General features: G+C 50.2%; 3 protein-coding genes across 3 annotated transcripts, besides 1 other annotated feature; all 3 read left to right on the forward strand.

Annotated features, from left to right (window-relative positions):
* Positions 1-15752: part of a sequence feature (contig 1.7 1..773302(-1)) that runs on past both edges of the window.
* Positions 2260-10142, forward strand: ANIA_00594 (putative cell morphogenesis protein (PAG1); the record flags this gene model as incomplete). The annotated part of the gene is made up of 4 exons (XM_653106.2): positions 2260-2970; positions 3025-3255; positions 3312-6614; positions 6660-10142. The coding sequence occupies 4 exons, from the start codon at positions 2260-2262 to the stop codon at positions 10140-10142; spliced, it is 7728 nt and encodes a 2575-aa protein (XP_658198.2).
* On the forward strand, positions 10721-12187 carry ANIA_00593 (uncharacterized protein). Its single transcript, XM_653105.2, has 3 exons — positions 10721-10935; positions 11027-11217; positions 11271-12187. The coding sequence occupies exons 1-3, from the start codon at positions 10773-10775 to the stop codon at positions 12009-12011; spliced, it is 1095 nt and encodes a 364-aa protein (XP_658197.2). The 5' UTR covers positions 10721-10772; the 3' UTR covers positions 12012-12187.
* ANIA_00592 (putative RNA binding protein MSSP-2) lies at positions 13194-15301 on the forward strand (the record flags this gene model as incomplete). Its single annotated transcript, XM_050613363.1, has 6 exons — positions 13194-14131; positions 14191-14281; positions 14342-14431; positions 14490-14584; positions 14634-14951; positions 15007-15301. 6 exons carry the CDS (start codon positions 13194-13196, stop codon positions 15299-15301), a joined length of 1827 nt encoding a protein of 608 aa, XP_050469186.1.

Below are 15752 nucleotides of genomic sequence, written 5' to 3' on the forward strand. Positions count from 1 at the left end.
ACTTGGACAACAGACGCAATACCCGGCGATATATATGCAGTTGCAGTCCCCCGCGCTGGCCGGTGCCTGTCCGGGCTGAAGTATGACTTCGGAAGAGAAGTTCGGACTTGCCTCAGGGAAAACTGGAGGTGGCGGCGGAGCGGGTGCTGCCACCAAAGCGCTTTGAGAGCATAGACCCAAGAACGGAGACGACAACACCCATGATTCTGGGGCTTCATACGGGGAAATCTCCCGAACGGGCTGCCGAGCACACTTTCTAGCCGAATTCCGCCTTTTGAGTCCTCCAGCTACCATGTTTACGACTCTTAGGCCACGAGGCGAATTGCCGCAATTGAGCCCTTGTCTGAGTTCTTCTGATGATACTGGTCTGTACCCTGATAAGACGCTGCGGACCTTGAACAGCCGACCGCGATGCTGATCGTTACCGGCATGTGACCTTGAGATATGCGCTCGCAAGGGCGTGACAGTCACTGGCAGGAATACTTTGCGCCAGTTCGATAACCCTGGAACACTACCTGTTCCTGAAGTTTTTTTTATTCCGCTCTCGCACGTTGTTTGATAGACGAGGGGAATTCCAGTGTGGCTGCATGGTGGTATCCTTGCTGGTTCAGAGGACGGACAAATTCCGCACAATTCCAGTCCAAACCTAGCGTACAGTACATTGTGAAGCACGATGACGGCGATAGAAACACATTCCGCGGAAAGATTGATCAAGATTGATCGACTAAAAATTGAATAAGGTGAAAATAGTATTGCCTGGCGTGGCTCTTTCCACTATTTCAGTGCTGTGTCAGATCTCTAAAGTGTGAGATATATAATTGATCACAGCAGTGACCCTGAGGAACCTCCCAAGGTTTGCGAGGTTCAGACGCAAATTGAACTGAGTATCAAGGCTATCTAAGGGCCAGAAAAGGACCAATCCGCATTGCAGTAGGATTTTCCTTCGACAAACCACTCGTCCGTAAAAAAAGGCCATTTGAGGCTGTTGATGTGATACCCAAACTTGATTGCACTGCATCTCAAAACTAAAAGCTGCAGACTTCGGGTTTATTCAACCATTTATTGAGACGAAGCCTTTATGCTTACAATGCCGACTGCCTTAGCCTCGTTGAAGTCTGCTGTGTACCGCTTCATCGCCCTGTTGAGCAACGGGATGCCATAAATCACAGTGAGTTTGCTGTTGGGACTCCAATATATATAGTGTTCTGTTTGGATATGGACAAAAGCAATCAATAAACGTTGCGTTAGCCCCAGTCAGCCGTCAATCGAGTTCGAGCTCCCGAACCTTATGGGAGACGACTTTCGAATTGGACTCCCAGAGACGGTTAGAGAGGATCATTAAGCACACAGATGTGCTGGACTATCGCTCGATGCTCGAGAGGACGGCTGCATGCGCGTACCTATAATTTCAATGCATCAGCCAAAGACCATATGCTGGGCTGAACTGTCCTACTGAAGAAAGTAGCTCGAATTGGCCGGGTGTTTACCTTAAGTCGTAGATATCAAAAGTCCAATCCCGGAACCAAGATAACCCAGTGCTAACCTACCTACTATTCTCTTCATTCACTTTGAGGAAATTGAGCTACGGCCAGCTCAAGCTTTTGGGCATCGCATCTTAGATTGGGATAAGCCGAGGAACTCAGGCACCAGTGGCCAGCTCCATTGAAGTAGTTGTGGACCGTGGAAGCTTGGGTTATCGCATTCAAGGCAACCAAAGAGTCAATGGCAGTTTCTGGGCCCAGTTGAATGAAAATTTGGCGAGAAGGATAAAAGAAAAGAAAAAAAAAGTGTTGCAGTTGTCGAACTGTCTGAACTGAGGCTGGGAGTTGACTTGTTCAGCAGGGTGGCTCGTGCTCGGGCTCCTCAGTCGAACCGCTGTTCAAAGAAAAGCTCAGGATGCTCTTCGCCTTGAATGCTCCCCATCTCCCAACACCGACACCCCGAACTCCGGGTCAATCATGAGCTGCTCACGCGTGGTCTTTTCTTCATTCTTAGCTGTCGGAGTCTTGGGCATCGCTAAGCAATGACTGCCTGAACTGCAGGACGCAGTTCCCTCCAGTGCAACAGTATGTGACCGACCCCCGACCGTTTGCTCTGCCTGCCCCCACTGCTCCCTGCATACAACCTTCCAACCCCCGAGCCTCGCTATCTCGATTCATGAAGCGAAAACGCCCTCTAACGGCGGCGTAACTCTAACCTTATGCTTGTGTAGTGTCAAACTATCCTACCATCAAGACTGGCTCTGTCCAGTCGTCGCCAATGCCCCTCGTTCCCGATGACCCAGCCTCGACGTCGCACCATAATCTCTCATCTCCACCAGAGCGCCTAGTTACAAGGAGTACTCCATCTTCCACTGTTCATAGTCGGGAAACCTCCGCCGTTAGAGGAAGGGCGCTTGATCCCTCCGCGCTAGCCCCTGCCACCCTCCAGCCTCAGAGTCGACGCCGCGGTCAGTCCCATTCCAAGAGCCCTGAAACAGCATCTGTGCGCCCGAGTCCTGGAAACGATGCCCCGCTGGAGCGCAGGCCATCGAACTCGTACGGGCACCACCGGCAGACCTCGATCGTCCATGGAATCCAGCACTCCCGAAATCCCAGCTTCGCCGCGTCGACCACGTCAACGAGTCCTTTGAGCCCCGAACTCATTGCGAGTCTTAGCCGCAGCGGCGGCGCTGAGCAGGAAATGGCTGGACTTGGGAGGCTGGAATACTCTGACATGCACTCAAACCATCAAAGCTCTTCAACGAACGGGACGGCGAACCACAATACACAGGGAATGCTGAGCACGATTGAAGACCGGGATACCGACGATGTGTCAGAAGGGGCTAGTCCGTTGAGTGTAGCTCACAGAAGGATGAACTCTACCGGAAAGCCGTGGCGAGAGCGTTCCCACAGTCGTTCGCACTCCAGACACGCGCAGGCAGAGTCGAAGACTGTTGGTGAATACGCACTGCATCATCTGTTCAATTCTGTGAGTCTATATGGAAATGGAGTGTCTGCCAACGATTACTGATGCATGCTTAAGTTTGTCGGTCAAGCGGACAATAAGATAAACCAGGCTATCATGAAACTGGGCGAATCGGATACTCCAGTGGAGGATGTTTGCGGCCCAGGAACGGACTCGAAGTTCGATCAATTGATTTCAGCACTGGGTCATATTGCTCGCCAAAAACCCAAGCCACTGATTGATACGATCATGCTTTGGAGGAAAGCCAAAGGTGATGCTGTCCTTGGAGCTAAACAAGCGGCCAGTCAAGTAGGTTACTGCATTCATTAGAACTGTTTCTCCGCTGACCAAGTCTGCCTTTGCAGTCAAAATCGCCCGCTGAGAATGGCTTAATGATGCGGCGAAATACGGAGCCGAGCCAGGCGGCTGGCGATTCAGGCCATTCACCGAATTCGCTCCTTTCCCGGCACGATGATATTGTTTTGACCGAGCGACGAGCGACCGTTTCGGTTTATCTAGTGTGCAGGGTTTTGATAGAAATATTCAATCAGAGCAGTCTCGAATCTATAACAGTCGACATGGCGGACCGGCTAGAAGACATAGTGTTCGGCCAACTGAAGACAGTTGACCCCGACCAGATTACTGCCTCGCCACTCCGGATGGCTAACTGGAGAATCTACTCACAGCTGCTTGGTATCATGAGCGAAGAGAAATTCACAAGCGTTACGACTAGGTTTTTAACGGAGCTTGAGAAATATCAGAAGGAAGAAAGTTTACGAGGACCATCTAAGGAGGGAGATGCCAGAACAGAGCTTTTGATTTCGGGCTTGAAGCACGTCCGCATCAGGACGAGCCCTGAGAAATGGCCGAAATCGTGCGATTTCATGAGGTCGTTGGCCCGCTTATTTGTCAACGCTCATGGCCAGCGCATCAAGCAGGCGTATTGCAGTATATTCGAGAAACTGCTTCTTCCGGTAGCAGCCAACCCGAACTGCGATCTGACACTTCCCAAGTGGAAGGAGTTTCTCGACTTGGTACACTCACGTCTTCCGCATATGTTGACCAAACCCAGGCATTGGCCTGCAGCTTTTCCACTCCATGTTTTACTTCTCTGTTTATCGTCCAAGGAGAACTTCTCTTCTCAATGGCTGTCAATCATCCAATCCCTTCCCGCTAAACTCAAAGATCGACCTACAAGAGGACCAGCTCTTCAGGCGATGTGTCGCTTGGTGTGGACCTACTTCTTCCGTTATTCAGATTCTCCCACCGTGACCCTCCGCAAGATCGATGAGGTAGTCAAGGTAGCACTGCCGGCAGGGAAGAGGACATACCTCAGTACCGACCCATTAGTGGCTGAGCCTTTGGTTCAGTTGATACGAATGATTGGGTTTAAGCATCCTGATGTTTGTTTCCGAACCATCATTTTTCCTTTGATCAATTCGGACTACTTCTTGTCCCCTGGAAGGGACATAAAAATCGAGCAAATGGAACCAGAGAAGATGGTGATTGGTATCCAGTCATTCCTTGCAATCATTGCGGACCTGGAGAACTGTGACCAGCTATGCCCCCCTGTTCCTACCGGCTCGATCCCCAACCCGTTTACCGACCCTACTGATACAACGTCCCTGTTTCGACCGCAGAACCCTATAGACCCGAAGCTTCCCGGTACCACTGACGCGGGTCAAAATTCGCCCTGTCCTGTTAATACCGCACGACTCAGCGATAACATCAAGGCTCATTATTTCCGCTTCTGCGAGATATTGGGTAAGATCACACTACTGTGCGATAATACTTTTGGTGGCCAAGCTGCCTTGGATGAAAAGTTCGGTGGAAGTACGCCCAAGACGCCTATTACAGAAGCTTTCAGTTTTGGGCGACGAGATGATCATCTCAACGCCTTGGACCAGAGGCAAGGATTTTATGACCTGCTTCATGTGGCCGTTCAAGCACTTCCCCGTTGCTTATCTGACCACACACCATTTAATTCACTGATCAATTTGTTGTGTACAGGCACTGCTCATGTTCAGCCTCACCTTGCCTTTTCTTCTGCTGAGTCCCTGAAAGCGATTGCGCGCCAGTCTCATGCACAGCAAGTCACGATGGGATTCGCTAGATTCATCTTCAACTTTGATGCCAGATATTCTACAATGTCCGACGAAGGGATGCTTGGACCGGGCCACATCGAGTCGACTCTGAGACTCTATGTTGAGCTATTACAAATCTGGATTGAGGAAATCAAGCAGAAAACTAAGGGTACTATTGCGGATTCAGGTGAAATGAACGGCACAGTAAGCCGCGCGCTACACCTTGATCTGTCCAGCGTTTTAGCGCAAGTCGAGGAAGTCGAATCTCACGGCTTATTCTTCTTATGCTCTCAGTCACGGGTGGTGCGATCCTTCGCTATTACTGTGCTTCGACTTATAACAGAGTTTGACAGTGCTCTCGGCAAAGAGAACACCAGAATAATCAGGATACTTGAGGCTGACTCTCAGCAAATTCTGGATGTCAACGACGAGCATCTAACGGTCGCCGAAAGGAGCCGTATTCAAAAAGGAAAACGACGGAGTGCCTCCCAAAATACTCTAATAGAGCTTTGCAGCAGCGAGGTTTCATACGATTCGACTTTATGGTCTAAGGTGTTTCCCAACATTATCCGCATAAGTTTTGAGACTTGCCCTTTCGCTGTCACACTAGGGCGGGAAATTGTCTGCGCAAGGCTCGTTCAGATGCACAAAGCTATCACCGCCTTGGCAGAATCTCCGCAGCACCCTCAGTATCCTCCCATCGACCCTGCGCAAGCTCGCTTGCTGGCTAGGAATAACACGACTGCGGAAATCATGATTGAACAGTGGAAATCATACTTGGTTATGGCTTGTACAACACTCAATAGCGTTGGTGCACAGTCCCAAAGTCAACTGGCCAACGCCCAGCATACCAGGAAATCATCAAAGGGGTCACAGTCGTTCGACAAGATCGGGTCCGCTAGAAGCCTCTTTGCGTTTGTGATACCGTTGCTTTCCGCCGAACGTGCGTCCATTAGGAATGCAATAGTGGTTGCTTTGGGATCCATCAATAAATACCTTTATCGAATACTCCTCGAGTCGCTGCAGTACGCTGTTACGACTTGCAATGAAGAAGCCAAGATTCGAATTGGGACACATCATCGAACACCAAGTAGCCCCCGACGAAGCCGAAAGACGGACAGGTTACGAACAGAGGTAACGCATGTGTACAAACTAACGTCTAAATTTCTGAAGGAACCCGAAGTCTACAATGATGACTGGATCGTTAACAATCTCGTGACCTATGCCAAGGACCTACGAATATTCCTCAGCGACGCGGGTGTTCAAAACGATTGGGAATTTCAAAGCTTGCGCTTCCACTATTGTGGACTAATGGAAGAACTGTTCGAGGGTGTCAACCGTACGAAAGACCCGTCACGGTGGATTCCGTTTGAGGCACGCAAATCTTCCTTTTCCCTGATGGAAGACTGGTGCGGTTATTCCCCGAACCAAGCTCAAATCTCCCAACGGGAGGAGCATATGCGGAAGCTTGCCATTGCTCAGCGTCAGGAGGCAGGCGGGGAACTACGAGGTGCCACTGCAGCCACAGAAATTGAGAAGCGAAACCTCAGGGCAGCCGCTCTTGGTGCAATGGCATCCCTTTGTGTAAGCGATGACTTCTCATTTGCCATCTGATACTAACATTGGTAGGCGGGCCCAATAAGTATTACTACAGAGAGCGGCTCAGTGCTCCAATTTGATGTCGGACGGATGCTGTCATGGATTGAGATCATCTTCAACACTGTCAGTGATAAATGGCATGCAATCGGTCGACGTGCGCTGAAAAATTTGATCCTCCACAACAAAGAACACACTTACCTGCTGGAGCGGTCGGTTGAGATGTGCTATGTGACAGAGCGGCCCAAGTCCCTTGAGAGCTACTTTGAAGTAGTTACCGAGATTTTGATTGAACACACCGACTATCCGTTGGGCTTCTGGAGAATTCTGGGCGCTGTCCTAGTCACTCTGGGCAGCCCTAAGCGAGAAATCAGAATGAAATCGGCCAAGCTCCTTCGAATCCTTGAGGAGCGTGAGCAGAAGAACTCCCGGTTACAAGATTTTGATATTAGTATATCCGACAAGACAACCGCGGTCTACAAGCTGGCCCAGTTCGAAACATCGAAACGTCTTGCCCAGCAGCATGCTGACCTGGCATTTACACTCTTCTCAGAGTTTTCCCAGCATTTCAAGAACTTGCGGCCTGACAGTCAGCGAAACTTGGTGGCGGCAATTCTCCCTTGGGTACAGACAATGGAACTGCAGGTTGATCCCAACGGTGGCCCCACAGCCAAGTCCTACATGCTCCTTGCCAACCTCTTCGAGATTACCATCCGGTCAAGTACGATACTCCCGAATGAGGTCCAAGCTTTATGGCAGGCGCTTGCCACAGGGCCTCATGGAGGAAATGTGCAGTTGGTGCTGGACTTCGTTATCAGCCTATGCCTCGAACGTAAAGAACAAAACTTTGTGGAGTATGCGAAGCAAGTGGTTGTATTTCTGTCAGGGACGCCTGCAGGTTCGAAGGTGATCGAGTTCTTTTTGATGCAAGTTGGTCCCAAGAACATGGTCCATGAACGAAAAGACATTACGCCGGCACCGCTAGACGTGAAGAGTTTACCATACGTTGCGGACCTCGCAACTGTGCTCCCTGTTGGTAACAAGCAAGCCGGGTTGTCCCTTGGTCAGGTTGCTCTTATTTTCCTTGTCGACCTCATGGTTGCTCCAGTCACCCTTCCACTTCCGGATGTCGTGAAGCTGTTGCATGTTGTCGTTATTCTTTGGGACCACTATACTCTTACTGTGCAAGAGCAGGCTAGAGAGATGCTTGTTCATCTCATTCACGAGCTCATTGCCGCCAAGATCGAAGATGATGAACCCGCAGGGAGCCGGCAATCTATCGAGGACTTTGTGGAGTGCATTCGCAGAAGCGACCCTAAAGTAGTTTGGGAGTATGAGGACAGTCACGATAAAGAGGATGGCGAGGATGACAGCCGTGTCCCATCTTCAATGGCTAGCGTTACTCACGCCGTTGTTGATTTTTTCAGTCTTGCTTACGAGGGAATCACCGATCTATGGGCAAAAGAAGCATTGAACTGGGCGACTTCATGCCCAGTACGGCATCTCGCCTGCCGTTCTTTCCAAGTTTTCCGCTGCATTTCGACAAGCTTGGACTCCAGAATGCTTGCTGACATGCTGGCTCGACTCTCAAATACAATTGCGGACGAGGAGGCAGATTATAGAACTTTCTCTATGGAAATTCTCACGACGCTCAAAATCATCATTAGTTCTCGAGCACCTGCAGACCTGCTGCGATATCCGCAGCTTTTCTGGACGACATGTGCCTGTCTGAACACTATCCACGAGACGGAGTTTGTTGAGAGTGTTGGCATGCTAGAGAAGTTTTTGGACAGGGTCGACATGAGTGACCCGATCGTAGTCGGGGAGCTTGTCAAGGGCCAGCCACCGAAGTGGGAGGGCGGTTTTGATGGCATCCAGAACTTGGTCTACAAAGGGCTAAAAAGTTCTCAATCGCTCAACCGCACGCTGGATATTTTACATCGCTTGAGCGGCCTTCCCAACAATGAGCTCATTGGCGACGGCAACCGGCTTTTGTTTGCTATCCTGGCCAATCTATCCCATTTCCTTCGCCAGTTCGATCCAAACATCGATGATCCAAAAACACTCGCCCGTGCCACGTTATTGGCGCGCGTGGCCGAGGGTGAGGGATGCCCGCGTCTTGCAGCTTCTCTCCTTGGCTTCGCCAATGGGCAGTACAAGGCGGAGAATGATTTCTTAAGTCACATCATCACCGAAATACGATCCTATTACTATCCCCAACAGGATTTTCAAAGCCTAGTCTTCCTCATGGGCTTGCTCACGAACGCGACAGATTGGTTCCGTGTTAAGGTCATGAAAATACAGTGTGCAGTGATTCCCGAAGTTGACATGCGGCGATCTGATGTGGCAAGTCATGGCCCTGATTTGATATCGCCCCTTTTACGCCTTCTACAGACCGATCTTTGCCCTCAAGCTCTGCAAGTTATGGACCATATCATGACCGTTTCGGGCAATCCTATGGAGCGCCATCATATTCGGATGAGCATGGCTTCATCGACTTCATCGAGGGCAATCCGGAAAGAATACGAGCGAATCCAGAGTCTTTACGGGATCCCAGAACCTACGGGGTGGTCTATCCCGATGCCGGCGGCCCAGTCAGCTGTTACACGACATAATGTCCACGCGGTATTCTACACATGTGCTGAAGTTGATCGGGTAGATGCGCAGGAACCTGTACCGTCCGAGGTTGAGTTCCACGCTGACGATTACAATGACAATTTTTTCCCAATGCGAGCCGATACGATGCAATCGATTGAGACGCAGACGGATGGCAACATTGGGGATATTGTGCAGAAACTGGATAGTCTGGACGACTTCTTCGAGGACACAGAATCATCCCATCCGACGCTTGATGCTGTGCCTGATATGTCATTACGTGGTTTCGCAGGCGGTTACGTGGATTCCAACGCAAGTATCTATGACCAGCAAACCGCCCCGATACTGCGAAAGTCGCTCGCGCGGACAGCCTCAACATCCTCATTTCATAATGGTCTCGTTGACTCTCGCCCTACAAATATGCGCTTTGACGGTGTTGGCTATCATACCGCCGGCACATCGACACCTCATCTATCCACCCAAACGCTACGTCCAGTATCTCATACACGTTCTGTGACCTCACCGGTCAATCACGTCTTTTCTCAAAGCTCGGCTGGTCCGCAGTTCTCTACTCCACCCACTGGAGTTCATGAGCCCACCTTTTTCTCTGACGATGAAATGGAGGATGGCTCATTCGACTTTGATGGACGCCTAATGGTGAACAAGCACCCTGCGCACCCTTTGACCAGCCAATCACGCAGCGCAACGGACGGCTCGTCGTCGCTCGAATCGATGATCCGAAGTGGCATGAGACGACTCACCGGAAGCACAGCAGCTGGTCGAGATAAAGAGCGGCAGCGTGAATTTGTCCGAGCTCAGCACCGAGCGATGGCTCAGACTGTGGATTCACCACGTGTGCCGAAGGTGCCGGCGGAATACCTTGGAGGATCTCCAAGTCATCCAAGTTCACCGGGCCAGTAATGTGCCGATGCTGGACTATCGGCTGGCTTATAATTTGTTATACAACGTCTGTTCTCTATCAACTGGCACTTGGCTGTGCTGGCTCGGCGGCGTTTCAAGGGAATTCGATATTGGAATTATATTGCATACCTTCATACCCATGTTTGTCTACAATTTAGCGTCTCATAAGAGCTGGCGATTTTATTTTGCATTATACACATCGTTTGGACAGTCTTAGATTCATATACCATTTTCACTTAATTCTCTCATTATCTCATTATTATGCTCGTGGAAATAAATCAGAAATTCACGTGACCGTCGGCGGGCCCGTGCCTTCGCTACTTTTCCGGTTTAGGACTTCCCCGCATGAATCCCTTGTGGAGGCTAGAGGAAGATCAGTAGTCTTGAAGCGCAGCTTTGATCTTCATTTACCGATGAGACCTCGGATATTCACGGCATTCGGCCAGGTACTTATGCATACCCCTCAGAACTCTTTTGGTTGATCACGTTACGGCTGTCGCCTCAGACTTGCTCACGGCTCTACTCCGCGTTCTTTCCTCTTATCTTCTCAGGAATATATGCATTTTTTCTCAAATAAGGGCAAACGAAGATCGCCATAGGATTCTTAGTGCTCACTTCCAGCCTCTTAGAATGAGCTTCTCGTGTGCCACTCCCCTCGTGCGCAGGGGTGCCGCTCCAAGGTCATGCTACACACTCGTCCGCCTTCGAAAACCAACACCGCGATCGACGAAGGCCTTTTCAACCAGTTTACGACGAGATGATACTTGGGGATTTATTGGACTGGGACAGATGGGTACGCTTCCTTGACTGCCTCCAATCGCGGCTTGCATCGTCGCAGTTGCTCGATCTATTCCCATCCGAAGCTGCTAACATTACATTGACAGGATACAACATGGCCAAGAACCTCCACGCAAAGATCCCACCATCAGATATACTTATTATTCGGGATGTGAACGAGGAATCGACAGCACGATTTGTTCGAGAGGCTCGGGATACAGCCAAGAGCTCTGGCGCCAGCAATGTCCTGCCAGAAGTTATAGTTGCTGATAATGCAAGGGAAATCGCGGAGAAGTCGGTAGGTTTACATGTATTATGTCGATCTAGGCTGTTCTAATTGTGTCTTTGCAGAATGTGATAATCACTAGTCTTCCGGAACCCCAGCACGTCAAGGATGTTTTTTATTCAATGCTTCGTCAAGGCACCCTACCCGCCCTAGAAAAAGAGCGAATTTTTATCGATACGTCGACAATCGATCCGGCTTCTACCAAGGAGATTGCGAATGCGATCCATTCGACTAATCAAGGGCGGTTTGTCGACGCACCCGTCTCAGGCGGAGTTGTGGGCGCTCGCGCTGGTACTCTATCTTTTATGTTTGGAGCATCCTCTCGAACAGGAGAGCTAGTGGAGCGAGTCAAAGCCATTCTGTTACTCATGGGCAAAAAGGCATGGCACATGGGCGGGGCTGGAACTGGCGTCTCAGCGAAACTCGCTAACAACTACATTTTAGCGATCAATAACATCGCGACGGCGGAGGCTATGAACCTGGGAATGCGCTGCGGACTTGACCCCAAAGCTCTGCAAGATTTGGTTAGCGCGTCCACCGGCAGATGCTGGCCGATGGATGTCAACAATCCCGTTCCCGGCGTTGTGGAGGGTGCGCCAGCCTCCCGTGATTACGAGGGCGGGTTTGGCATTAGTCTCATGAATAAGGACTTACGACTAGCCCTCACAGCTGCGAAGGAGTCTGGTACTCCTTTGGCGCTGGCTGAGGTGGCTCGCGTTGTATATAACGTGGTGGAAGCTGAACACCGTGGGAAAGACTTTTCTGTGGTGTATAAATGGATGCGGGACCAGTCACACCCACAATGATGGCATGATACTGACACTGCGTTTTGTTTTTCGAAAGATATGCCACTTGATATCAGTCGCCGGAGTTTGGTGTCTCCCTTTGGCTCTTCTCTCCTCTGCTGCATCATACTCTGGAATAGACGTCAGGAAGTTTCATACCTAGCTGTCTTTGAAAGATATTTGAAAGGTTGTCTAGACTTACGCGAGTGACGCTCTACGTAGCTCATGAAAGTTTCGAGTGTTTCTATACATTGCTATACATTGCTACTCGTAATCAGTGGCTATACAGCTCCGGCTGTTGTGTTTATATTGCAGAGAGCCTGGAAACTCTGTAGACAACTCGATTTCATGTACATTGAGCACTTTACTTCAACTGTGATGATGAGTTTTTTATGCACCGCTGAGACATCCCTCCAGATTTCATTTCTCCTCTGCCACTCACACCCACACCTTACCATTCACTTGTCCATCTTCCTAATCATTCTTATTGTGCCTTTCAGTGCCTTCCATGATTCGCAGCTCACAGAAGCTCTTTCCCTCCCTGCTTTACCTCTTCTGCGGGTGAGTTCAAGGGCTCCTTCCCTTCCAGTCCTGGTCCTTGATCCCCTAGTTCTCTCGCTTTGTGTTCTCCCATCTTTCTCCTCTCATCATCTCTCGTCTCGCATTGCTTCATCAACTTCTTCATCCCATCGTCTCTTTTAGCTATTCCACATCCCACAACTTTCGAGCTTGCTACCGAATTACCTTTCTCTAGCTAGCTTCAGCCATTATCGCTCCTATTGTGCTCATCTTGAAGGCTCTGGCTTTCGCTGACGTTCGTTCTGCCTCCGGATCCTCATCCACTTCTGTGGTACTCTAGCCTTCATTCATCTGAAGAATCATGTAAGTTTCAGTGATTGGTTTTCTAATTGATGAGAAGCTCGAGCTTACGATATGTCCAGCTTCTTGTCACTTCCCGCTTTTCCCCAAGCGTTGGGCCCATATCGTTGTGGTAAGTACGACATTCTTTGGGCTTGTTCGAGACAGTGGGCAGCCTATACCTTTTGTCCGGTTTTCTTGCTTCTCCTTCCTCTGTTCCACTCCTATGTTTCCCATGTCTGTTGTTCTCACTGTAGTATCCTTCAATTCCCATTGGCTCAACCCCGTATGCTCTGGGACCCCTGCTAACTGTTATTGCAGAACTGTTATTCCAGATTCCTAGCGATGCCTACTCAGACCCAGCAACAGGCTGCCCCCGAGAACGCTCCGACTCAAGCGAGCCATAACGGTCACTTTACTCAGAACAACCGTGGTGCATTTGGTGGCGGTCATCAGCAAGGCAACCGTCCTGACTTGGCTTCATTGTTTGGTGGTTTGAACATTCAGAACCAAGGCTCCGGCGGCAAGTTTAATACCCTCAAGGGAGGGTTGCCAGTTGCCATGCCCCCGCCTTTGGAGCTCGCTGGCCCTCGTTCCTATAACAACCAGCTGGTCCTGCTTCCAAATGGCAGTGTATTTCAAGGACTTCCTCACGCCCCCGTTTCCCCGTTTCCGCAAGGTACACTTCCCGGACATGATCAAGTTGGCCAGATCCCGTACCTGCCCAACACCATGTATCCGGGCCTTGCCCCTGGCTGCGTCCCGGCGGCTATGCAAGGTTACCCTTTCCCATATCATCTCATGAACTGCGATATGCAGGACCCGACTGGCCAGAAGCGGAACCATTGGAATGGTAACGACGAACAAAAGGCAGCTGGGCCCTCAGCATCCGATGGTAGCAACCAAAGTGAATTTTTTGGTGCTCTCCCCAGTCTCGATGGCTCTGCGCTTTCAAACTACGCGATGAATAACATTCCTCAGGGAGGACAGGCAAGCCTGCAACTTCAGATGATGAAGACGCCGACGGGTTACATACTCCAGGATCTCGAAAGCTTGGTTCAGCAGGAACCTGCTATCCCCAGAGCTGTCCCCGCTATGTGGACCAATCCTACCGACCTGACCCTTGCCAAGTGCCTTGAGAACCGGGAGGGAATCACCAACGTCTACATCCGAGGCTTCCTTCCGGAGACCACTGACGAGATGTTGCATGCTTACGCCTCCCGCTTCGGTAAGATAGACCGTTGTAAGGCAATTGTAGACTTGGATACCGGTCTTTGTAAAGGGTTCGATGCTCTTTTTCTTTCTCTTCAGGACGGCATGATTGTTACTAACAGTGACACAGGTTTGGCTTTGTCCAGTACTTCAACTTCGAGTCATGTGAGAATTGTATACGAGGCTTCTTCTACCTTGGCTATCAGGCTAGCTTTGCTCAGGTACGTAAAGCATGTCATAGCCCGCTTGGGTTTCTCAAGATCAGCGGCTAACATGGATAGAAATCTCGCAACTCACGTCTGAAGGATCTGGAAGATAGATCATCGACCAATATCTATTGCACCAATATTCCAATTGACTGGACCGAGGCTGTATGTTGTTTTCCCTTTCATGGATTGCCGTCGCACCCACTAACGTGGCCTTACCAAGGACCTTCGACGCCACTTTGAGCCCTACCGTGTTGTCTCCGAGAAGATCAGCCGTGACGAAAAGACTGGCGTTAGCAAGGAAGTTGGGTTTGCTCGGTGAGTACGCCCGAAGATATACCATTCTCATCGCTCTGACAGATTGCAGCTTCGAAACACGCGAAATTGCGGAGAAGGTCCTGGCTGAGTTTCACAACGTTGTCGCGGAGGATGGTGTCAAACTGCTTCTGCGGTTTGCCGACACCAAAGCCCAAAAGCTTCTTAAGCAACAAAGTAATGAGCGTCGTGCCTACCGTGCTGGTGAGTACAATTATTCTGTCGAAGTGGTTCAAGGGTCGACCCCTTCTCCATCCCTTCATCGTCTTCAGCAGACGGTTTCGCACATCAGCCCTGCTTCTCAGGTCAGCTATGTGTCTCCAGTCGGAGTAGGCTCTAGCTGGACTCCCGCAACATCCATTTCCCCATCGTAAGTATTAAAGCCCCTTCCGACTGGGTCACCATGATACTGACGGGTCAAGCAGGGTTCCATTGGCGAAGAATCCAGCCGGCAACATGCGCTACAACTCTTGGTCTTCGAAGAATAGCCCTGTGCCTCTCGACACCACTCCTCTGTATAGAGGCCGGCTTGGCTATTCCAACCGGGGCAACTGGACTGACAACAGTGGTTCCTCCAAGACAGTCATGCCAAGCACTCCCTGTGCTGAGCCTCATTCTGAAAGATCTAGCCCTCATAAAGAAAACATCAAGGCGGGATCCCTGTCTCCGATCTCGTCTCGCAGAGAGATCATTGTGAATTCTCCACGCTCTGTTATGTGAAGCGACATTCCATTGTTCCCCTTATTGTCCAGCCATTCGAAGACGACGTCAACGACGTCCTTGAGATCGGGGCTTTTTCCAAGGTGACTATGACCAATTTACTGCCAACATTTTTTCCCTTTCCAGAGGCCGTGAAGAGAAAGAGACACGAGCAACGGAAGATAAAACAGCCACAAAAAGCATGATGGATCTACGCTATTCTTTTAGCACCCTGCATAGCACGCCTGGGCGCGCAAACATGTTACCGCTGGTCTCTGGATCCGCCTATTGCTCTTCTATCGTTCCGTTTATCTCTTCCTCTATTGCTGTTCTGGACTTCTTGAGCTTTTGACGTGCTGTATGAGAGTATTTGTTCTTGATTTTCTTGACGACATCCGGGTTCGACGAACCACAAAATGATTTCATTCAGGATTCGCATGTGGGAAGAGTTTGTTTTTTGATGGTCGGTCGA

The sequence above is a fragment of the Aspergillus nidulans genome, chromosome VIII (genome assembly GCF_000011425.1).
Source record: "Aspergillus nidulans FGSC A4 chromosome VIII".
In the NCBI taxonomy this organism is placed as follows: domain Eukaryota; kingdom Fungi; phylum Ascomycota; class Eurotiomycetes; order Eurotiales; family Aspergillaceae; genus Aspergillus; species Aspergillus nidulans.